Below are 20,262 nucleotides of genomic sequence, written 5' to 3' on the forward strand. Positions count from 1 at the left end.
TTTGAGAGGGTTTCAATTTCAAGTATCAAAGATGTTACGGAAAAAAACATATTTATTGCCAATACAATGTCACCTATCCGCAGATGAAAGCGATGAGCATGTTTATTATTTCAAAATTCCAAAAGGAACTTGTTTTGCACGTTCAACAAAATTCATGTAAAAGTAATCGGAATTCCAGAAGAAAAAAAAAAACGAAGAGCAAAACTATTCCTTCACATAGGAGGTTGATTGTTTCCAAGTAGTTGGCCGACTAAGTTAGTCACCTGCAATTAAAAAAAATGAATGTAGTCAAGGATTTATGAACATCGCGCGAACTTAGAAGCTTATGCAAGAAGGTAAAATACTGGTTGAAGATTAATATCAAGTATCAAATGAATCGGAAATACGAAAGTTGTGTAACCACCTGCCAATACTTTGAAACACAACGGTCGATGCAACTGTTTTCACCCATGTTTAACTCAGATTCCTTATACCTGAAAAAGTGAGATACATGATTATACTCACATTAAGCACCCACTGTAAAACATATATAAGTTGCAGTATTCGTTCAATAACTAAGTTTGTGTTGAAAGAGTAACTGGAATCGGAAAATACATACTTATTCTCCGTGCATTTGCTGAAACATGTGTGCGTAAGCCTGAATCAGAAACCATGTATCATCAAATTTAAATGAAACAGGTCAATACATACAAACTCATTGAACTTCTTGAAGTTTCAGTTTACAAGCTCAAGATAAACAATGGTTTGCAGAACTACAGCAGTAATAGGTTCGATACATATAATTATATACATAAGTCCGATCAAGAATAGAGAAAATGCATAAGTGCTGTCAATTGAAAAGTTTCGTCTGTGGGGCATTTTCACAAACACAAAGCAGGGTTACCTACTTGTTGAACATATCCACCCTATACTCCATCTCCTTCTCCATCATTCCAATGATCTGCAGGAAGAAAACCAACAGATGAAATATAAAACCCCGCCTGTAGCCCATAACATAAAACACGCACCAGTTTTCTCGAGAAAGCATAAAAGCAGGTACCTGTTCTCTTTCAAAGGCAGAAGGGGCAGCGGCGTTGGAATTGTTTAGAGCCATTAGATCTAAAATGGAATGCAGAAAAGATAAATGGGTGAAATTATTCAGCGAAGATTGTAGCTCAGAAGATCAACGCCGTCACTCAGCGACGAAAGCTCAATGTTCAATTTCTGATTTACGGCGTGTTTGGCAACATGTTTCGCAATAAGAGAACTTTTGTGTTGTTAAACGGAACAATATTTTATGTATTTTTAATTTTTAATATTTAATTTAATATAACAGAAAATATATTATTATTCTCTGATATGCACTTTTGTCATTTTCAGGGGTGTTAGATTATTTTTAACATTTTCTTTTTTTGCCAAAAATTAAAAAAAAAATCTGTAAATGAACAAATCTGAATGATGTAATTAAATAAATTCCAATAAATAAAAATAATTGGTGAAATAGTAGAGTATTAATGAATGAAGAAGAATTAAGAAGGAAGGTTGAAGTGGAAAAGCCAAGAAATGACAAAAGCAAAAACAAAACAAGCAAGAATAAAATTCAAGAAACGATGTCCATTCAACCAACTCCAGCTTTCTCTAGATGAGTTGTCTGAAGATCCGGCCAAATTGCTGTCAGTGCCACCGTGTTCTGCTTCTCTACCCTCCGTAATATCATCAGGCCCCACAACATTCTGCGCAGTCGAATTGCAGATTTCACAAATCCTGCAATTCATCAACATTATTAAATTAATTATTTACTTCAAATATATATATATAATTTGGAATTAAAAAAAAAAATGAGAGATTTGATTTCAGACTTGTTTCCTTTGATTTTGAACCAAGTCTCAGCACAATGCTTATGAGCAGCAGCTAAATCATCCTTACAACAACACCCCAACTCAATTCCAACCCTAGAAACCGAACCTGCAGGGCTGCTGCAACTCACTAAACTCATATGACAAATCCTGCACTCTCTCCCCAATTCCTCCTCTTCCTCCTCACTGGTTGCGCCTCCGCCGCCGCCGCCGCCGCCTTCTTCTAAGTCTGCGTGGGGCATTAATTCTATAGTGGTGCCCATTCTGGGCGGTGGAGGAGGAAAGCCTTCAAGCTAAGAGAAGTAAATCTCAAAACAAATGTCCAATTTCAGTTTGTAAGTTGGAGATTCTAATTAGGTATATTGTTTTGTCTCAATGTATACATACATACATGTGAGAATTATTGGTGGCATTTCAAACTTCTCATTACTGTTGTCAATTACTACAACATGTGTGTATATATATTACTGATTATTTTTCGGATATTTTGTGCAGTATATAATTTAATAATATTTATTGATCATCAGAACTGAAAAGGGAGCTTTAGCAACCAAAAGTTATTACAATTTTGAAATGATCATGGACTAGATTTAATTAAGAACCCTATATAGAGATTAGAACGGCGTTTTTTCTTTTTATTTTGTTTAGTTTGTGCAATAAATCAAAGTCACGTGACTATTATTCACTACAAACCGGATTACTGGACCACACTATATTCGTAAATCTCGGCGTGACATAATCTCCTTCTGGGGAGTGGGCCCACCTCCCACGTGTCTCCCTCTGTATAATCGGTTGGGCTGGCCTTTTAAACCTTTATACTTAATTTAATTTACAAACCCATATTTCGGACAATCTCAAATTATAAAAGCCCAATATTTTACCCATTTTAAATTGGATAATTTTTTCTGCATTAATCAAGGCCCAATAAATTATACAAATAAATCAGTTAATCAACTGCCAATGAACAACGAAACAGATTGTATAAAGATCGAGGAGATCATATAATAAAAAAACATAATAATATTTATTACAATTGAATTATAAAGATTGAGTTGTCACAAAACGAAAACATACATAATCAAAACAAAAAAAACAAACCAAAGAAGCCAACAATAATATCAATATTGCACCCCATTTCATTAGGGTAATATAATTAATATACGAGCTCAAAACTCAAAATGAAATAAATTAATAATAATAAGCAGGAGCAGGTGCAGGTACAGGAGCCATGGAGTCATACGCCTGCGCGGAGGCGGCGCCGCTCAAAAGCTCAAACATCGCACGGTGGGGGCTGGTCTTCTGTTTCTGGCAAAGAGCCGGCAAATACACTCCTACACAATTTATATAAACAGTTAATAATATTAAACTATTAATAAAAGTGAAAAAGAATTATACCTTCACCGGCGGCGAGGTTGAAGTAAAGGTCAACGATGTTGGGGCAGTTCTGGTAACAAGCCGGGGAGCAGAGGCTGGTGGTGAACTCCTGAGTGAGGAAGGCGTCGGAGGATATTCCGACGAATGTACGGTCAAGGCCACAGGCGGCGATGCACTGATCGGACTCGATGTAACCAGACAATCTCTCCACCACCACCTCGGATGACTTACACGTGTAGTCAAGTTTGCCATCTTCGTTCTTGTAGTTCTCTAACACGCACCTCTTGCCGCTGGATGCAATCGCGAATGAGCAGAGATTCTCAGGCAACTTCTCACACACCACCTCGGCTGTTACATTACACCACGTGCATTTTAGTATATGTTCTTACAACTATTTATCATATATATATAATATAATATAAGAAGGAATATCATAAAAATGCGTACCTAGGGTTCCTTGGAGGAAGAGAGAGCAGGTGAAGAAGAGAGCCAAAGTCAATTTGATTGAAGAAGCCATTCCTGAATTTCTTTTTTTGTTTTTTTGTTTTTGGTGGTGGTGTAGAGAGAGAGAAGAAGATATTAGGATCAAATGTGTTTTGATGAGAAATTGTGATGGAGGAGATGGGTTTATATAAGGTGGTGAAGTGAGAGAAATATAATTATTTATATGTATATTATTATATGGGTTTGTTTGGTTGCATGTTTCACCGGGAAATATGACGCATTCTCTAAATTAAAGGGTTTACAGCTGGAAAATATAGAAATTATTGCCCTGGATTTTTATTTATTTCCTTATTTGAAATACTCTGTGTGGTGTATAAAGATTCAGTTTTTTAAGTTTAATAATTCTAGTTAATGTAAAGACGTGTTTGGAGGTCTGCACGTTTTGTTGAACTTTCCAATTATTTGAAGTTTCTTTAATCATTTTAATTAAAGCCTAACCGACATTCTGATTCTAGTTACGTACCCAAAAATGAATTGGTTAGTGAGATTAATTAGGTTCGGTAAATGCAAATTAAGCAGCGTGAATTAAGTCTAATAATGCAGGGCTAGGCAAACCAAAGATTAAGGTGTTATCATACACTAAACATTAGATAAATCTTAGTTTACCATACAGCATAATTTGTAGGTTGATTTAATTGTTAAAATTCAAAACGAATAAATTAGTGGGTCGCTCGCACACACTATAAAATGGCCCCCACGTCTCAAAGAGTATTAATAAAATTGCAATTTGCACATACATACAGTAACATCAGTACTATATGGTTCAAAGAAAAGCATATGGAAAATATCTACTTCCATTGAATTTTCTTACATTGGCTTTCTGGAAAAATGACAAATACGATCAACTTTTTTCACAACAATAGTTAGTAGTCCTTTTGCTCGAGAACACGTGACGCTATATGACGGTATGACCATACCACCCCCCCTATATTAACCAGGATACGGCAGCAATACTCATGCGATGATTCCGAATATTCTAAATTCGTAAAAATATATATATAATTGTTAAAAAATCTCGTAAAAAATGGCTTTTTCGAACATGCATTGATTTTGAAGGCGGGAACATCTACGTAAGGTGTAGAGTACATGATTTCAAAAGTCGAATAGTACATTTTTACATTTGCAGTGTCTTTAGGAAGGGATAGAGTCCGAGTGTTGATAATATAAAATTCTAATTTTTAGAAATATACTTTTATTTGTTTTATATCTATGGCCTCGAATAAATTTATCGGCCTAACGAGGCCCATATTGTAACTCGGAAATTTAATTGGGCTACTCTTCCCGGCCTGTGATCCGGAGAACTTCGCGGCCCTTTAACTGCAAATATGCAAAGAATCTACATCAAACAATTTGATATACACATTCAAAATCTCAAAGTAAACTAAACAATTTAAAAGTGTAAATTACTGGGGAAAGGGAACTTATTACTTTGTACAAGAGTCTGGAGAAGAATCCAATGCTTTCTGTGAAGATAAACACAATTCTTGGCCTTCAATATCCAAATCGACAAGAAATTCCGAAAGGTTGAAATCAACTAAAGTATCAAGATTTGGAAAATCCAAGTCAACAACATCCCCATCTTTTTCAGATTCTGATGTAGTAGTACCGTCAGTCGTTTGCTCCTTTGGGATCATTTGCACGTCTGAAGAACCAAAATGTAACCGTCCTTTTACCTGATCGTTCGTGTTAGACTTCTTCCTGATTATCTTATTTGGTGAAGAAGTTGATACAGAGTGGTTTTTCTCAATTGAATAATATGCTACTCCAATTTGTTTGGTGGGACTGACTCGAATTGTCTCGGTGGAAAGTATGGTACAGTTAGTAGATTTGTCCGTTTGAGAAGAGGATGGTTGCGGAGGTGTTTTGAGAACCGGGGAATTAGCTGGAGAGGATGAAAGTTTCTGATTGAACAAACACTTTACAACAGCTGATCCTTGCAACGGTGATGCATTGGAAACGTTATCGTGAAGGGATAACATAGCTGAGGAATTGGTCGATGATTTGTCTTCATTCTTGACTCTAGTGCTTGATTGTGAAACTAAGCTATCTGCAAGAACAAAGCATACGAAATCAGCATAAAACAACAAGCTGGCATAAGACTAGGGAATTGCTCTCCCCTGGAATAATTTACCTTTGGGCTGTATATGTCGTCGAGATCTCTTAGCTGTCACGAGGCAATCTGAGACATTTTTCGACCCTTTCCGTTTTGTAGTTACATGAGTTGTGATTGGGGTAGAGAATTTTGGGGGATCCGTTGGAGTATTTAAGAGCTTGGACGACATAGACATCGTAGCTGAACTTTTATACATAGAAAAGTAGCCTGAAAAAAACATATATATTTTAGGTAAACCGATAAGAAACTGCCGATTCTGGAACTCAGATATTCCAAAGATCAAAGTCCTTCTCAGATGGACATTTTGTTCAAAGTAAACATTAACATCCCTATATATTGAAACTTAGAAATCAAAGATAGTCGACGCAGCAAAGTTGTAATCGCAAACAATTTTTTCATGTGCGTTTGAACGAAATTCATCACACTGGAAATAGCTTGATTAGATTAACTCAATAAACAATGCTTAAACTCACTATTTGCAACTCCAAGTACAGTTCAATCTCATAAACAATCTTGGCATACCATACTTCTAACAGAAGTTCGAGGGGAAACCGAAAATAAATATGAATTATCCAATACATTAAACTGAACCTCATAACATAAGCTACTTAAAACAAACTCAATTTCCCAATTCAGCCAACTCGATTAATGAAACCAGAAAAATCTATCAAAAGCACAACCAAACAAATAAGAAGGATAAATTAGCACCTGCTGGCGTCATGACAGAAAGCTCGGCCTGAGAAACCATTGCGCCTGAGGCAACGTCAGGAGGTGGCGGTGTCGGTGGCAGGGGAGAGGTTATAGCATTAATTCCGCTGGTAGTGTAAGTATTCATGACATCCTGCATTCCACTCAGCAAATTCTGGATCCGCAATGATTCATGCTCCAAACGGTGTCGTTCTTGGTCCATCCATACTTTTTGCTCCTTCAATGTTATGTACTCGTCCAAAATTTCTTCCAAACTCAACAAGCTCTTCGGAGCCTAGACAGATAAACAAATAACAAAACCGGCCGTAGATCTTAAGCACGTAATTTCAAATTTTTTTTTTTTTTTTAAAAGAAGCAAAAAAGGAGAGAAGAAATAGTTACTTCCTGGACTGGGGATTTGGAGATGAGATGTGAAGCTTCGGATCGGAAAATGGGGCGGGTTTGGGTATAATTGTTGTCGGAAAGATAACGGTCGACGATGAATGCAATTTGAACAGGGGTTACTTTTCCGTTGACTGCGCAATCTTCCTTTTTCCTCGATTTGCTTTGTTTTCCCATCTGTATTTCAATTTTCTTCGCTCCCCACCCGATCGGAGTATAAATTGCAAAAACAGGATTTAGGGCTTTGTGTGTGTGTGAGTGAGGGAGAGAGAGAAAGAGACTGTAGATATTTGAAGTTTTGAACAAAGGAGAACTAGAGAACGCGGGAGCATTCAAATATTTGGGGCTGATTTCAAACTTGTCAATCTCGAATGAACTGAAGAAATCCACCATTAAATTACCCAAATATGTAAATTAAGTTGGGCCTAACAATCTGCGTACTAGGCCCATATGTTAAATAAATCGTCTTCAGCCCAAATATACGGGTCAAGAATATTATTACCCGACCCGGTAACGCTTCAGCTCCGGGCTCCTGCTCAATAACAAAATAGAAATAGAAAAGGATAAACCATTAAACCCTGGCTGGGAAAATGGCAACGCTTCAGCTCCTGCTCCACTGCCCTCACTCCTTTGCCCTAATTTCTCACACCAACATCAAATTCACCACCACTTCCCCCATTTTCACACTCAACCCCCAAAATTCCCACAAATTACCCACACCCAAGTCCTCCATAAGCGACACCCCTTCCACCACCACCCGCCGCGGCCGCAAAAAGTCCACCACCGCCACGCCACCAACTTCCTCCACCAAAAAATCAAAACGCCCCAGCAAAAAAGCATCCGAGTCGCCAATTTCCCCAGAAGATAGCGACAATGTCGAACCGCTCGAAGATTTCGACGACGGCATCGATTTTCCGTACGAAGACCCGCCGCTGGTGTGCTGCTTTGGAGCAGCTCAGAAGGAATTCGTGCCTACGGTGAGAGTAGCGCCGGAGCAAATGCACCCGGATATCTACTCCCAATGGAAAATGCTTCAGTGGAACCCACCCGAGTTCGTGAGAGCTCCAGGTGGCCCACCTTCTAATGTGGCGATTTCCCATTCGAGGCTTGGCGGACGAGCCGCATTTATCGGGAAAGTTGGTAGTGATGAATTTGGTCAGGAATTGGTGTTGATGATGAATAAGGAGAAGGTGCAAACTAGGGGTGTGAAATTTGATGATAATTTGCGAACTGCGTGTACTTATATGAAGATTAAATTTGATGAGGGGAAAATGTGGGCTGAGAATGTTAAAGAATGTGCAGAGGATTCTTTGCTTAGCTCAGAGTTAAATCTCTCAGTCCTCAAAGAGGTATATAAATATGAATTCTAGTTTTATAATATGTCTGAATTCTGATTTTTAGTTGAAAAGATTAAGGCTTTTTGGTGTATTAGATTAGATTGTTATCTCATTCAATAGAGATATCTATGTTGATTGCTTTCTTGCAGGCAAGAATATTCCATTTTAATTCCGAAGTCCTAACATCAACCGCAATGCGTTCCACCCTATTCAAAGCAATTAAACTGTCCAAAAAATTCGGCGGTCTTGTATTTTTCGACTTGAATCTACCACTGCCATTATGGAAATCACGTGACGAGACGAGAGAAGTGATCAAAGAGGCATGGGAACAAGCGGACATAATCGAGGTCACAAAGCAAGAACTCGAATTCCTCCTAGACGAAGACCACTACGAGAAGAGAAGAAACTACAGGCCCCAATACTACGCGGATAGCTACGAGCAAACCAAGAAACGAAGAGATTATTACCATTATACCCGCGAAGAAATCTCGCCACTGTGGCATGACCGGCTGAAGTTCTTGTTCGTGACAGATGGCACCCTTAGACTGCACTACTACTCCCCTTCGTTCGATGGGGTGGTAATTGGTACAGAAGATGTGCTCATAACACCGTTTACATGTGACAGAACCGGCTCGGGCGATGCAGTTGTGGCTGCCATTATGAGGAAGTTGACCACACAGCCGGACATGTATGAAAATCAAGATACGTTGGTTAGGCAACTACGGTTTGCTATTTCAGCAGGGATAATAGCACAGTGGACAATAGGTGCTGTACGAGGTTTTCCTACAGAGAGTGCTACGCAGAATCTGAAAGAACAAGTTTATGTTCCATCTATGTGGTAGGGTTTGGAAAGAAGTTGAATTTTGTTTGTAATTTGATGAATGTGTGTACGAGGATTTTACGTGTTAGTGTATGCAGTATGCATGATTTGCAGAACTAATATTCAATGTAGTCATTGTTACACGATTCTGTTTCTTGGGATGCTGCTTTATTTGATGCTACACCAAAAAATGCACTTGACCAAATAATTTACACAAAAAAGCTATTCTATTATTAGAAACATTTCGCAAAGCCTGAATCAAATAACCTGTACTTTCCTGAAGCAAAAAAATGTTTGTGTATCTATCTGTGCAACCTCTCTATATATTCTGTTGTGTGTATCGACCAAATGTAGCATCTTTTTCCGGGCACTCGGGCACTGGTATGCTGCTTAACTGTACAGCTCAGCTCAAAGGATTTTCTGATCGGTGAAAATCGAGGTTCTTTAAGGTTATCTGGAAGCTTTTTATCTTTTCTGGTTATAAATCTGATCCTGCGATTTCTCACAAACACAACCAGGAAAAGGGTTAGCGTAAAAGTTGTCCTCTAATCTTGGAAGTGGTCCTATTTTCCTAGGGTTCGGTGCTCCGATTCTGTCCACGTGTAAGCTCTTCACTTTCTTTGAAAATTCTTCCCATGAAATAGATCCACTGTCCAACTTATCTATCAGTCTTACAAAATTAAACCTGAAAAAAAAAAACGAAAAAATAGAAAAAGATTCATCATTTTCAACTCAAGAAACGCAGAAACGCACACAAAAAAACAAAATTAAAAAAAAATACCTGTCGGGATTTATAGTTCTCCTATAACCCTCAAACATCCTATGCCCCTGCACCGCCTTTGCCATATTCCCGTCGTAAGAATAAACAAAAACGTCACTTTCCAATGCAATAATATAATCCAAAGCAGCCAGTCGATTCTGATAGTTCTTGAAAACTGCCAGCTCTTGAGGAGTTGCGAGAGTTGAGTGGGAATATACTTTTGGATATTCTTTCCGAAACGTATGCATGCTATTACCACCAAAGATTTCTCCAGCCACAATGTAAACTTTCGTCGTATTAGGGTACCCCATTGCCTTAAGAAACAATGCTGACTCCCTAGGTGACATTGGGCAACCCCCTTGCAATCTCCTCGCCTTGCTGTCGATTTCTTTCTCTTTCCAATGCTTCACTTTTTGCCTCATCGTACGTAGCTCCTTCGCCTCCGATGCTGTCAGATTATGACTGCACCCCGTAAATGCTAGCATATCTTTCTCATACCTTAAAATAAAAATTTAGGAAAAATGATCAGAATTCAATGTAAACAATTTTTTTGTTAAATAATTAATTAAATTACCTCAAGTGAAGAGCGATATACGGTTCATTATTGTCTCTCAAACGATCGACCAACTTCTTTCCAAGCTCTTCAATGGCGGGAGCGTAAAGAAGGGCTTCATAGTTTGCGCGACACCTCAGCTTTTGGATGGATGGGGATATGCCGTTATTCGCTAACCGTGAGTCTGTGTGGCTAAACTTTACTACCTTGTGTTTTTTTAGCAATGAACCAATCTCCACTCTGTAATAACCAGCCTGTAATTAATTATATCAAGAATCTTCAAGTTAGCTCCGATTTCAAGTATACATATAATTATATGCACATGTAGTTTTCGTAGTTGTATGTATACCTTAGACCAAGAGACGGGTGCTTTGATCGGTGCCTTTATTCTTGATAAATTGCGCGGCAACTTTTCGACGATTTCTATATCTTCTTTCAGGACTTCGATGAAACGCCTCCAGTCGAATATATCCTTAAAGTCGCTGTCGGGAAACAAAAACAACTTTTATGTATCATTGAAAATAAAATAAAACAAATGATGAATTAAAGCTTGCAGTTACAGTCTTACAGACATATATATATACCTAGGATCTGTCCAAAAGCTGTTATGATCAAGGGAAGGAAGAACGAGAGTGGCGTTCATAAGCTTTGCTACTGCAACCATATCACATATCTAATGAAATAACAAAAATATGTTTTAATTATAAGAATATTTTTTTTAATAATAATAATTAAAGAGAATGGTCTTGTTTGATGAGTTATTTCTTACTCCAGTTCTCATTTGATTCAATCCGCCATTGGATTGAACTAGAAGATAGCCGTTGGTTGCAGAACCTGGTGTCCCTGTTAAACATTTTTTCAATAACAATATTTATTTTTTCTTGATATAATATAAATTGAATATTAATGTTAGGAAAATGGTGACATACTAATTCGATTCTTTGGCCGAGTTATACATTTGTAGTAGTTGTCACTACGTGGTTTCATCCATATCTCTGGTACCTGTTACAAAATTCAAATTCGAGCATGACGTCACTAATTACGCAGCTACACTAATATTTCGCAATTATAACCAAAATTAAAAAATTACGATTTCATGAAAAAATAATTATCTCAAGGAATTTAAACTTATTGGCCATCCCACTAACACTTCGTGGGTCAAGGAAACAACTGAAAATCAACCACCAACTGAATATTCACAATAATTTCAATCAATAAATTTCAGGAGTAGAAATATCTAGCAAAAAAGGTGAAGAATCCCCATAATTAAAAAAAAAAAAAAAAAAAGCATTAATATCCATCAAATTTTGAAATTTTAAATTTACTTTCTATATTCACCACTTTCTTTAAAATAATAAAATTAATAATAATAATAATAAAAAAAGGTAAATATTTGATATTATCTCACCGGGAATTCCTTCATCATCCGTTTATTTACATGAGAGCTTGAAGCAAAAGAAGATTCCGAATCAAGAATTGCGTTTTGAGCATTGGATGAAGCATCGTTCTTGAAATTCTGAATAATAAGCGTAGTAGTCTCCGTCTCCGTCATGGCAACATTCCCTCCGACCTCGGCCGCGCCGCCGCCGTGGCGGTTGCCGTCGGCGCTCATCAAGAAGAAGAAATTCAGATAGGCGGAAAACACCACCATCATCAAAAGAATCATGAAAATCGTACGGCCCACATTCATCCTCGACGACGTCAGCGATTTGAAGAATCCCCGCACACTCACCACCCATCCTTCCGCGCACGACACCCATTTTTCCGGCACCCTCTTACGTATCAACGAGCACCGCGCCGCCGTCGGATTGTGCTGGTGGTGGCGGTTGTGCAAATTATTTTGTCCGCCGGCATTAATAATACTATTACCATTACAAAAGGCCGCCTCTGCAGAATCCATATCGCTCAGCCCGTCGGCCGGGGGATTTTCGCTCGTACTATTGGCGTCCGTGGCGCGGCGGCGCTGGTGGGTGAAGGTGGCTCCTCCGTGAACCGGGGCGGTGCTGGTGGCTGAACTGCCTGTGGTTTCGCCGCTTGACATTGATCGGAGAAGCTAAGGAAGAAGAAAAATAACCCAGAAGAGAAATTCAGTCAAAAAAAGTCGCAAAAAATTATGGGAGGAAGATTATAAAAAGCGTTGGTTTGTTTTGGAGTAGGCATTTCTATTTGATCGTACGTTGGAGAAAGGAAGTAGTTTACTTGTTTGGCTTACGTTGGAAGAAGGTGCCGATATCTTAGGAACAAACTGAATTAACTCAGAGAGAGAGAGATTAACAGGGAGAGAGATTCATCTTTTGTTAATCCAATGTGTGTTTATATATATGGATAGTCGCAATAATTCGAGAAAATATTTTACCTTTTTTAGGTTTGTATTTTGGTAAAATCTATATACGTGGACTCTTTAGTCTTTGCGTTTATGTTAATGAAAAAATATATATTTATTAAATCAACAACCCAATGTTTTTTTAGCAAAAATCAACGACCCAATATATTTACCTAGGCATTAAAACAATTAATTAATTGTGTAATTATTATTATTTAATAAAAAACGAACATGCCGTCACTATCATGCAATAATAAATGAATGCGAATTGTGTTTTTTCCCTAATAAACCTCCACTATGGGATTAATAGTCCAAAATGAGACGCACTTTGTCATTTTTTATTCGAATTATGGTTTTATTTCCCTAATTACTCTCAACCAACAAAGAGCTTATGTTAACTTTTGGACTATTTTCTTTGCCAAAAATTAATGGATGCGAAATATAAATATAAATAAATAATAAAAATGTGGGGAAAATGGTTTAAGGGAAGTTATGACTTTTTCTTCCACTTGTTGGAATTAGTAAACCGGACCGTCCAATAACAAATCGTGGAGAGGTAAATGGATAAATGGATACATAGAGTAAATATATAAAGGGAGGGAAACATAATATATATATATATATATATATATATATATATATATATATATATATATATATATATGAAGGAAATATTTTTGAGACCACAATTTATTTACATGTTGCACGTTATGGAGCTCATTGCATGCACGACTCATCAGAGAATAATTTCTACTAATTTTTTAATTAATTATATAATAGTTTCATAAAAAAAACATCTAGAACCATGACAAACTAATGAACCGTTTGACAATAAAGCCAACCAGATTTTTCGTGAGAACTAGACAGATTTTCGAAGATCTTGAAAATTAAAGTTATTAGTATTATATTTAAAAATAAAATAAAATCCGTATCTTATAAACGACGTCGCATTTGTGAAAATATGGGCTGGTTTTAATCAAAGCCCAATTAATAAGGTCTAAGTTACCAATAGTCCAGTTACTGTTTGTTACGTTACTGGGCCTTGGCCGTAAGGGTATAAACCCAATTACTGAGCACAATTCTCTGCCGCCGAAGCTTTTTTGACGCAGCGAAAATGGTGAAGGGACGCCAAGGTGAACGCGTTAGACTCTATGTTCGTGGAACCGTGCTTGGATACAAAAGGTAAAAGTGAGAGAAGATGTCTGTTTGTTTCGATTATATAGATTTTTTTTTTTTGCGTGGTGAAAATGTAAAACCGATTTGTTTGAATGGCGGCAGGTCGAAGTCGAATCAGTACCCAAACACGTCGTTGATACAGATAGAGGGAGTTAACACCCAGGAGGAGGTGGCGTGGTACCTTGGGAAGCGACTGGCGTATATCTACAAGGCTAAAGTTAAGAAGAACGGTTCTCACTACCGTTGCATTTGGGGAAAAGTTGCGCGCCCGCACGGTAACAGCGGTGTTGTTCGTGCCAAGTTCAAATCTAACCTTCCCCCCAAATCTATGGTACATTTCATCCCTCATTTTTTATTTATTTATTTATTTTTATTTAATAAATGGATTTGTTAATAGTAGGTTTGAGATGCCTTTTGTTTTCCGGTAATCATGTTTGAATGCTTAGTTAAATCCAACCAATAATTTATGATTCTGTAAGCTGAGAATATGACCTATATTGTCAAACTTGGATACTGAAGAATAAAATGACGAATTAAGATGTTTTTGAATCGAAACAGAATTTGAATAACTTCTTCTTGAAGTGCCTTGTTGTTTCTTCGCGTAGTTTGTGATGTGAACTAAGTGAGTTGGTTTAATTCTTGAATCGGAAAAAAAACAGCATGTGTTCAGTTTGTTCCCCATATAATTTATTGGTCCTGAAGTCGGTTAGGATTTATCTGCTCGTGTTCGCGTTTGTGATAGGTAGGGTGGGACCAGTTGAACTGGATCTAGTTTTAATTTGAGGTTTCAAATGCACTTTGAAACATATTAATGCTATCAGATCTACCATTTGAAACTCAATTTGTTTTTTAAAATGTAGGAAATGATATTTACTAATGACTTGTGCATTGTTTGTGAAACAGGGAGCTAGAGTGAGGGTGTTCATGTACCCAAGCAACATTTGAGGTATGATCTCAAACTTCGTGGTAAATTGTTTCGATGTACATCATTTGTTGTGTCTTATCAAATGTGTAAATGCGTGCTTTAGTATGTGAGCATAAATGCCTTAGTAGTTAACCGAATTCAGATTCTTACCGAAGCAACATTCGAGGTATAAACTCAAACTTCATGGTAAACTGCTTAGACGTACAGCGTTGTCGTGTGTTATCCAGTGTGTAAATGTGTGCTTTAGTATGTGAGCACAAATGCGTTGGTAGTTAACCAAACTCAGGTTCTTACTCGAGCTGGTCATGTTGGTGTAGTGGAATTTCCCGTGACTATTCTTTATCTTTTTAGTGGTGGAAGTCGATTTTATTTAGTGACTCAATGTCGCAGTTTTAGCAGACATACAAGCATCTAAAAGGAATTTGCTTCATGGAATATGCTTAATATATGCCTCATATGGCTTTTTTTTGTGCTCTATACCCTTGAAAATTACTCTACGAAAACTCTATAGGCTCCTCATGCATTGAGATTGAGGATCCTCCAGATCATTACTTCCTTCTCATTCTTTAACTTACACTCAAACAGATTCTCGAAAATATATTATTTTATATTACATTTCCGGAAAATATGCATTACTACTAAGATGTATCTTGAAATGCCAAGTACTGTAATGTCTTGACTCTTGACCAATCTCTCAGGCATACATACATGTTAAAATCATATGTTACAACTTTCTGCTTGTTCTTGTTTAATCCTCGGTTCATTCCTAAATTTCTTCTGTTACTTTTGCAGCTATTGGGATTTTGTTGACCGAGTTTGGGAGCATTAGGTGAAAGCCAGCTCTTGAGCAATTTAAATGAAGTTTTGAGCTCAGAGTACTCTTTTGATTATTAGCCATTTTTCTGTTTCTTTTTTTCTCTGGAATCTGAATTTGCAATCTAGTTGATGTGAACATTTTATAAAGTATTTGCGACTTTGACCTCGTGTTTGCTAATTTCCATTTTATAATGTTAAGTATGGCTGGCGTAACGGTTAGATCTCAATTATTTGATACAAATTTTATGACCTTGAAAGTTTTTGAAGCTCATTTTTAGTTTTTCGACTGATGTGAAAAAATTTGCGGAATTTCGACTGATGTGGTTTTTTCCTCAAAGGAGAGAACATTGTTGGCCTTGTAATACTCAGCAATTCGATGAGATCAATTAATTGCCCCCCACTTATAAGATCAGAATAGCATAATCAGTTGTTTTCTTCGTAGACATATTTCCGTACTTGCGGAATCAGAATATGGTGCTTTGTTCTTCAATATTTCCTATGTTAATTAAAATGTAATTTTATGCAAGTCCAATTCATTAAATGTGACGTAGGGTTGGACGAGTGATACAGCTAAGTAAAAGCTAATTCAGATGATGATCCAATCAAATGTGACCAAACTCCAGCAAGGAAATGGATAATTAACCATGCAAGAACTTGTATTTTTTAATGCTATCCACTTGGGCAATGGGCAGATTCATCTTATTCTAACAATTGTTTAGAGGTCCAAAATATGGTGCTAGAGGGTGGCTGGCCTATCTAATAAGAATTTCCATTCGTGAAAGTCACTTGTATATATCCTAATTCGTAATTAATTAGCCTACGAAGTTCCATATACTAGTTTTGGTCATATTATTATATTATTGTTTGCTAGCTACAATAAAAAAATGTGTCAATTCTAATTTACGATACTAACTGATTTCTGAGCACTGTTTCGATTGCAACTTAAACGAGGAAAAATGAAAATTAGAAAGAGAAAAGAAGTGAGAGTGGAGCCCACATTTAATTAATTAATTTGCATTGAAAATGATATTTCGAGAAAAAAAAAATAATTACAAAAGAGAGAAACTAATTAAAAAGAAAAAAAAAAGCAATAAATATGAAGGTGACGACTGACAATGGAAGCACAGACCCTTATTTGCATTTTTTCCTAATTTTACGATTCGCTGCTTTTCCCGAGATTCCTCTTACGCTATAACGCACAAAGCCGCATTACACTTTCATCTACTTCTCTTTTATCTGTATCTGATCCTTTCCTCCATAGACGCAATTCATCTTCCTATTTGTCCACCGGCAAGCCCCTAGGTATTTGGATTTTGTTTAACGATGGTTGGTGGCGGCGAGGCTAAATCGGACATTTCCTTCGCCGGAACTTTCGCCAGCAGTGCTTTTGCGGCTTGCTTCGCCGAGGTATACTTCTTTTTCCACCTTTGTTTTCGGTTTTGTCGACGCTGTTCATTTAGTATGTTTATTTATTTTATTAGATGTTCTAGGATTTTAGTTATTTGGAGAATTTCATTTGTATTCACTGTTTTTTTGTTAGTTTTACTGTTTGTACGTCGCACTCGTAATGAGAATTGTCTGATCATGACAATTTTGACATGTAATGCGAGTCAGATCGACGGTATGGATGTCAAGGTTGTTTTAGTTTGGGAATTTTACCTGCTGATTTGTTTGGTGCGAATTTCTAGTTTTAAAATGTATAATCCTTATGATTTATGTATAACCTTGATTATTCTGCTACACAGGCTTGGTCTCTGTGATTCAGAGATTTTCCTGGCTAACCACATGAAATTGCTATTAGTTCAATTTGATGTAATTAGTTTCCATTAGTTTGATGCAAATTTTGCTTCATTGATTGTGAAATTTCGGTATGTTGCATACAACGGAAGCTCGTATTTACACTTGTTTGCCTATGACTATTTTGTTTCTATTGATGAAGTGCACTGGTTGATGGACTCATTTTTCAATCTGCTTGTAGATCTGTACTATTCCATTGGATACTGCAAAAGTCCGGCTTCAGTTGCAGAAGAAAGCTGTCGCTGGGGATGTGACGTCTTTGCCGAAGTACAAGGGATTGTTAGGAACAGTTGGAACTATTGCGAAAGAAGAAGGGCTAGCTTCTCTATGGAAGGGAATTGTGCCTGGATTGCATCGTCAATGTCTGTTTGGAGGTTTAAGGATTGGCTTATATGAACCTGTATGTTTTCTTGAATTTTGTAGATCAGTTTTAGCCTATTTTTGCTTTACTGGCTTTTGACTCCTGTTTGTGTACTTAACAGGTTAAAACCTTTTATGTTGGTAAAGATCATGTCGGAGATGTACCGTTATCAAAGAAAATACTTGCTGGGCTCACAACTGGTAAGAGCATACTGCTGACGGTTTGTCTGTTTGTTTTGCCCTGGATAAATAGTTTAAAAAAAATCAAATAGTGTAAAATGCCTTTTTCCAATCATTGAGCACATCTATATCTGAACTTTGTTGTCTTAATATGAAGATTAAAATGGTGATTTGTTTGTTATATGCTTTTGAATACTGACTGGACAACCTTATATCAGGTGCTTTGGGAATTGCCATCGCCAACCCTACTGATCTTGTTAAAGTACGACTTCAAGCTGAAGGGAAATTGGCTCCTGGTGTGCCTAGACGTTATTCTGGAGCATTGAATGCTTACTCTACTATTGTTAGACAGGTCATACATATGAACCTTGTTTTGCTTCTTCATTTTTGCCTCTACAAATGAGTATCTGACATGATCCTCTTGGTTTAAATTTTGCAAAAACTGCAGGAAGGGGTTACAGCTTTATGGACTGGACTTGGACCAAATGTTGCCCGCAATGCTATCATAAATGCTGCTGAGCTAGCCAGTTATGATCAAGTGAAGCAGGTGCAGTAACACTTCACTGGCTTTCGTTTCTTGTCATAATGTTTACCCATTAGTTTTTCTACTGTGTTGATTTTTGTAATTCTTTAACTGTCATGCAGACAATCTTGAAAATCCCTGGTTTCACGGACAATATTGTCACCCATCTGTTATCTGGTCTAGGAGCTGGTTTCGTTGCAGTTTGCATAGGCTCTCCAGTCGATGTGGTAACGTTTCTCAAAGCACACCTCTCAATACACATTGTTGTTTGTGTTTTTGCAATTCCGGGATGCTTTAGATTTTACCGATGCGCCAAAACGATTTTGTGCAACTTGGGCTGATGCCTTCTAATTAACTCAGTTGGCTCTCTGATGCAGGTCAAATCAAGAATGATGGGAGATTCTACATACAAAAACACACTTGATTGTTTTGTCAAAACTTTGAAGAATGATGTAAGTTCATCTTTTGCTGCCCTAGAGTGTTATTCTTTGACATGTTTTTTTGGTTGGTCAAGACTGATGTTAACGAAGTGTGTAACCAGTGCTATGAAAGTTTATGCTAGCATACGAGTCAGAGAGAAGGATTTCTCTGATATTTTGTGAGCCAGTGGTTCTTAATATATCAGAGGGGCTGTATATGTATGATGTATCAATATGAAGTCGATACTCAAGCTTAACAGCTTTCTTAATGTATTACTTAAAATACTTATTAGTCCTTTACCGTGCGTGGACACAATTTTGAAATTTTACACCGAAACATGGATGAGGTCTGCTAGTTCTACAAAAAAGCACACAGCCTTTCAACGTTTCTTGAATTTCATTCTTTTCTGTTGAAAACACAGGTGTGGACATTGTGACACTGATAATTTTTGTTGAGCTGATTAGGTTTCTGCTTATCAGCAATAACCATTATGAGCTGATATAAGAACCTAGAACTATTGTTATCTTGTATATTTAGTTTGGATTATTTCCGTGCTACACAGTGTCAAGTGCACCAGTATATTATCAGTTATCACCATTCACTCACACACACTGATACATTTTGGTACACATGTTGGTGTGTGTAGCTGAACGGTATATCTCTACATGGTGTACACTTCAACATTTCAACGGGTGTACTATAATTTGACCATTTAGTTTGGATATGCTTGAAGAATTGACAGGTTTCAATCTTATCAAGCATCTTTTATCGGTTTTGAGTTATATTTACACTCTGGAGTATCATGTTTTGCAGGGACCTTTGGCGTTCTACAAAGGCTTTATCCCCAACTTTGGGCGACTAGGATCTTGGAATGTGATCATGTTTTTGACGTTGGAGCAGGTATGAATCTCGTACAACCATTCCTTCCAATACGAACTGCTGAGTCTTTCTTTTGCCATCCCCAACTCGTGCAGTGTATTGAACTCATTTTCCCTCGTTTACTTGCAGGCTAAAAAGTTTGTCAGAAGTGTGGAGTCGTCTTAAAACAAAGTGTCAACTTGATAAAGCAGTTTGTGAACGCATTATATTTGGATTTTGGTGCAGCTTTTGGGGTATCATTGGTTACAATAAATAGATTTTAAAACTTGCTAAAAATAATTTGAAGGCACAATGCAAGTCTGCTAACGCCTTTCAATTGATCAGTATTTCTTTTTTCTCTGTTCTCCCTGAGCTAGTTCAAGTGGCTGCAATGGTTTTATCATTGAACATTGTTACTGCTCAAATCAGATTCGGGGATTGACAATAAAAACGGTGTCAACGGAAAACTTATGATTGACTTTTGACAATTTTTTGTGAC

At 37.2% G+C, this 20,262-nt stretch overlaps 8 protein-coding genes across 9 annotated transcripts; 3 read left to right on the top strand and 5 right to left on the bottom strand.

Annotated features, from left to right (window-relative positions):
• Positions 1 to 34: 34 nt before the first annotated feature.
• On the bottom strand, positions 35 to 1,315 carry LOC105970061 (mitochondrial import inner membrane translocase subunit TIM10). Its single transcript, XM_012994841.2, has 5 exons — positions 1,040 to 1,315; positions 888 to 940; positions 599 to 637; positions 404 to 473; positions 35 to 263 (listed from the first exon to the last, which is right to left on the bottom strand). The coding sequence occupies exons 1-5, from the start codon at positions 1,091 to 1,093 to the stop codon at positions 213 to 215; spliced, it is 267 nt and encodes an 88-aa protein (XP_012850295.1). The 5' UTR covers positions 1,094 to 1,315; the 3' UTR covers positions 35 to 212.
• A 120-nt stretch (positions 1,316 to 1,435) lies between these two features.
• Positions 1,436 to 2,414, bottom strand: LOC105970060 (uncharacterized). Its single transcript, XM_012994840.2, has 2 exons — positions 1,839 to 2,414; positions 1,436 to 1,743 (listed from the first exon to the last, which is right to left on the bottom strand). Exons 1-2 carry the CDS (start codon positions 2,096 to 2,098, stop codon positions 1,509 to 1,511), a joined length of 495 nt encoding a protein of 164 aa, XP_012850294.2. The 5' UTR covers positions 2,099 to 2,414; the 3' UTR covers positions 1,436 to 1,508.
• Positions 2,415 to 2,837: 423 nt separating this feature from the next.
• Positions 2,838 to 3,807, bottom strand: LOC105970059 (uncharacterized). The gene is made up of 3 exons (XM_012994839.2): positions 3,657 to 3,807; positions 3,231 to 3,557; positions 2,838 to 3,166 (listed from the first exon to the last, which is right to left on the bottom strand). The coding sequence occupies exons 1-3, from the start codon at positions 3,724 to 3,726 to the stop codon at positions 3,024 to 3,026; spliced, it is 540 nt and encodes a 179-aa protein (XP_012850293.2). The 5' UTR covers positions 3,727 to 3,807; the 3' UTR covers positions 2,838 to 3,023.
• A 931-nt stretch (positions 3,808 to 4,738) lies between these two features.
• Positions 4,739 to 7,277, bottom strand: LOC105969958 (uncharacterized). The gene is made up of 5 exons (XM_012994729.2): positions 6,916 to 7,277; positions 6,535 to 6,808; positions 5,845 to 6,033; positions 5,142 to 5,760; positions 4,739 to 5,030 (listed from the first exon to the last, which is right to left on the bottom strand). Exons 1-5 carry the CDS (start codon positions 7,090 to 7,092, stop codon positions 5,027 to 5,029), a joined length of 1,263 nt encoding a protein of 420 aa, XP_012850183.1. The 5' UTR covers positions 7,093 to 7,277; the 3' UTR covers positions 4,739 to 5,026.
• A 112-nt stretch (positions 7,278 to 7,389) lies between these two features.
• FLN1 (fructokinase-like 1) lies at positions 7,390 to 9,218 on the top strand. The gene is made up of 2 exons (XM_012994897.2): positions 7,390 to 8,264; positions 8,402 to 9,218. Exons 1-2 carry the CDS (start codon positions 7,506 to 7,508, stop codon positions 9,092 to 9,094), a joined length of 1,452 nt encoding a protein of 483 aa, XP_012850351.2. The 5' UTR covers positions 7,390 to 7,505; the 3' UTR covers positions 9,095 to 9,218.
• On the bottom strand, positions 9,176 to 12,708 carry LOC105969935 (O-fucosyltransferase 19-like). Its single transcript, XM_088826223.1, has 8 exons — positions 11,794 to 12,708; positions 11,315 to 11,387; positions 11,155 to 11,228; positions 10,970 to 11,058; positions 10,735 to 10,867; positions 10,407 to 10,639; positions 9,854 to 10,330; positions 9,176 to 9,757 (listed from the first exon to the last, which is right to left on the bottom strand). The coding sequence occupies exons 1-8, from the start codon at positions 12,424 to 12,426 to the stop codon at positions 9,538 to 9,540; spliced, it is 1,932 nt and encodes a 643-aa protein (XP_088682349.1). The 5' UTR covers positions 12,427 to 12,708; the 3' UTR covers positions 9,176 to 9,537.
• A 1,024-nt stretch (positions 12,709 to 13,732) lies between these two features.
• LOC105970149 (large ribosomal subunit protein eL33y) lies at positions 13,733 to 15,803 on the top strand. Of its 2 annotated transcripts, none has more exons than XM_088826415.1 (4): positions 13,733 to 13,890; positions 13,987 to 14,215; positions 14,788 to 14,850; positions 15,602 to 15,803. In XM_088826415.1, exons 1-3 carry the CDS (start codon positions 13,823 to 13,825, stop codon positions 14,827 to 14,829), a joined length of 339 nt encoding a protein of 112 aa, XP_088682541.1. In that variant the 5' UTR covers positions 13,733 to 13,822; the 3' UTR covers positions 14,830 to 14,850; positions 15,602 to 15,803. The 2 variants fall into 2 exon arrangements, with proteins under 2 accessions (XP_088682541.1, XP_012850403.1); XM_012994949.2 differs by having other exon boundaries at positions 14,788 to 14,830.
• Positions 15,804 to 16,513: 710 nt separating this feature from the next.
• PUMP1 (plant uncoupling mitochondrial protein 1) lies at positions 16,514 to 20,261 on the top strand. Its single transcript, XM_012994774.2, has 9 exons — positions 16,514 to 17,032; positions 17,604 to 17,822; positions 17,905 to 17,983; positions 18,181 to 18,314; positions 18,411 to 18,509; positions 18,608 to 18,712; positions 18,863 to 18,937; positions 19,719 to 19,805; positions 19,914 to 20,261. The coding sequence occupies exons 1-9, from the start codon at positions 16,949 to 16,951 to the stop codon at positions 19,947 to 19,949; spliced, it is 918 nt and encodes a 305-aa protein (XP_012850228.1). The 5' UTR covers positions 16,514 to 16,948; the 3' UTR covers positions 19,950 to 20,261.
• Position 20,262: the final 1 nt, after the last annotated feature.

The sequence above is a fragment of the Erythranthe guttata genome, chromosome 12 (genome assembly GCF_056151865.1).
Source record: "Erythranthe guttata isolate IM_541 chromosome 12, IM_541, whole genome shotgun sequence".
NCBI lineage: Eukaryota > Viridiplantae > Streptophyta > Magnoliopsida > Lamiales > Phrymaceae > Erythranthe > Erythranthe guttata.

Coding starts and splice junctions, on each gene's coding strand:
- LOC105970061 (XM_012994841.2), bottom strand. CDS start 1,093: ATGGCTCTAAACAATTCCAACGCCGCTGCCCCTTCTGCCTTTGAAAGA. Junction 941..1,039: donor CTGCCTTTGAAAGAGAACAG/GTACCTGCTTTT, acceptor TTCTTCCTGCAG/ATCATTGGAATGATGGAGAA. Junction 638..887: donor AGGGTGGATATGTTCAACAA/GTAGGTAACCCT, acceptor TTTCTGATTCAG/GCTTACGCACACATGTTTCA.
- LOC105969958 (XM_012994729.2), bottom strand. CDS start 7,092: ATGGGAAAACAAAGCAAATCGAGGAAAAAGGAAGATTGCGCAGTCAAC. Junction 6,034..6,534: donor TTCTGTCATGACGCCAGCAG/GTGCTAATTTAT, acceptor TGTTTTTTTCAG/GCTACTTTTCTATGTATAAA. Junction 5,761..5,844: donor ACGACATATACAGCCCAAAG/GTAAATTATTCC, acceptor TTGTTCTTGCAG/ATAGCTTAGTTTCACAATCA.
- FLN1 (XM_012994897.2), top strand. CDS start 7,506: ATGGCAACGCTTCAGCTCCTGCTCCACTGCCCTCACTCCTTTGCCCTA. Junction 8,265..8,401: donor ATCTCTCAGTCCTCAAAGAG/GTATATAAATAT, acceptor GCTTTCTTGCAG/GCAAGAATATTCCATTTTAA.
- LOC105969935 (XM_088826223.1), bottom strand. CDS start 12,426: ATGTCAAGCGGCGAAACCACAGGCAGTTCAGCCACCAGCACCGCCCCG. Junction 11,059..11,154: donor TGAATCAAATGAGAACTGGA/GTAAGAAATAAC, acceptor TTATTTCATTAG/ATATGTGATATGGTTGCAGT. Junction 9,758..9,853: donor AGAACTATAAATCCCGACAG/GTATTTTTTTTT, acceptor TTTTTTTTTCAG/GTTTAATTTTGTAAGACTGA.
- LOC105970149 (XM_088826415.1), top strand. CDS start 13,823: ATGGTGAAGGGACGCCAAGGTGAACGCGTTAGACTCTATGTTCGTGGA. Junction 13,891..13,986: donor ACCGTGCTTGGATACAAAAG/GTAAAAGTGAGA, acceptor GAATGGCGGCAG/GTCGAAGTCGAATCAGTACC. Junction 14,216..14,787: donor ACCTTCCCCCCAAATCTATG/GTACATTTCATC, acceptor TTTGTGAAACAG/GGAGCTAGAGTGAGGGTGTT.
- LOC105970060 (XM_012994840.2), bottom strand. CDS start 2,098: ATGGGCACCACTATAGAATTAATGCCCCACGCAGACTTAGAAGAAGGC. Junction 1,744..1,838: donor TTCAAAATCAAAGGAAACAA/GTCTGAAATCAA, acceptor GATGAATTGCAG/GATTTGTGAAATCTGCAATT.
- LOC105970059 (XM_012994839.2), bottom strand. CDS start 3,726: ATGGCTTCTTCAATCAAATTGACTTTGGCTCTCTTCTTCACCTGCTCT. Junction 3,558..3,656: donor CTTCCTCCAAGGAACCCTAG/GTACGCATTTTT, acceptor GTAATGTAACAG/CCGAGGTGGTGTGTGAGAAG. Junction 3,167..3,230: donor CAACCTCGCCGCCGGTGAAG/GTATAATTCTTT, acceptor TAAATTGTGTAG/GAGTGTATTTGCCGGCTCTT.
- PUMP1 (XM_012994774.2), top strand. CDS start 16,949: ATGGTTGGTGGCGGCGAGGCTAAATCGGACATTTCCTTCGCCGGAACT. Junction 17,984..18,180: donor ACTTGCTGGGCTCACAACTG/GTAAGAGCATAC, acceptor ACCTTATATCAG/GTGCTTTGGGAATTGCCATC. Junction 18,315..18,410: donor ACTCTACTATTGTTAGACAG/GTCATACATATG, acceptor CAAAAACTGCAG/GAAGGGGTTACAGCTTTATG.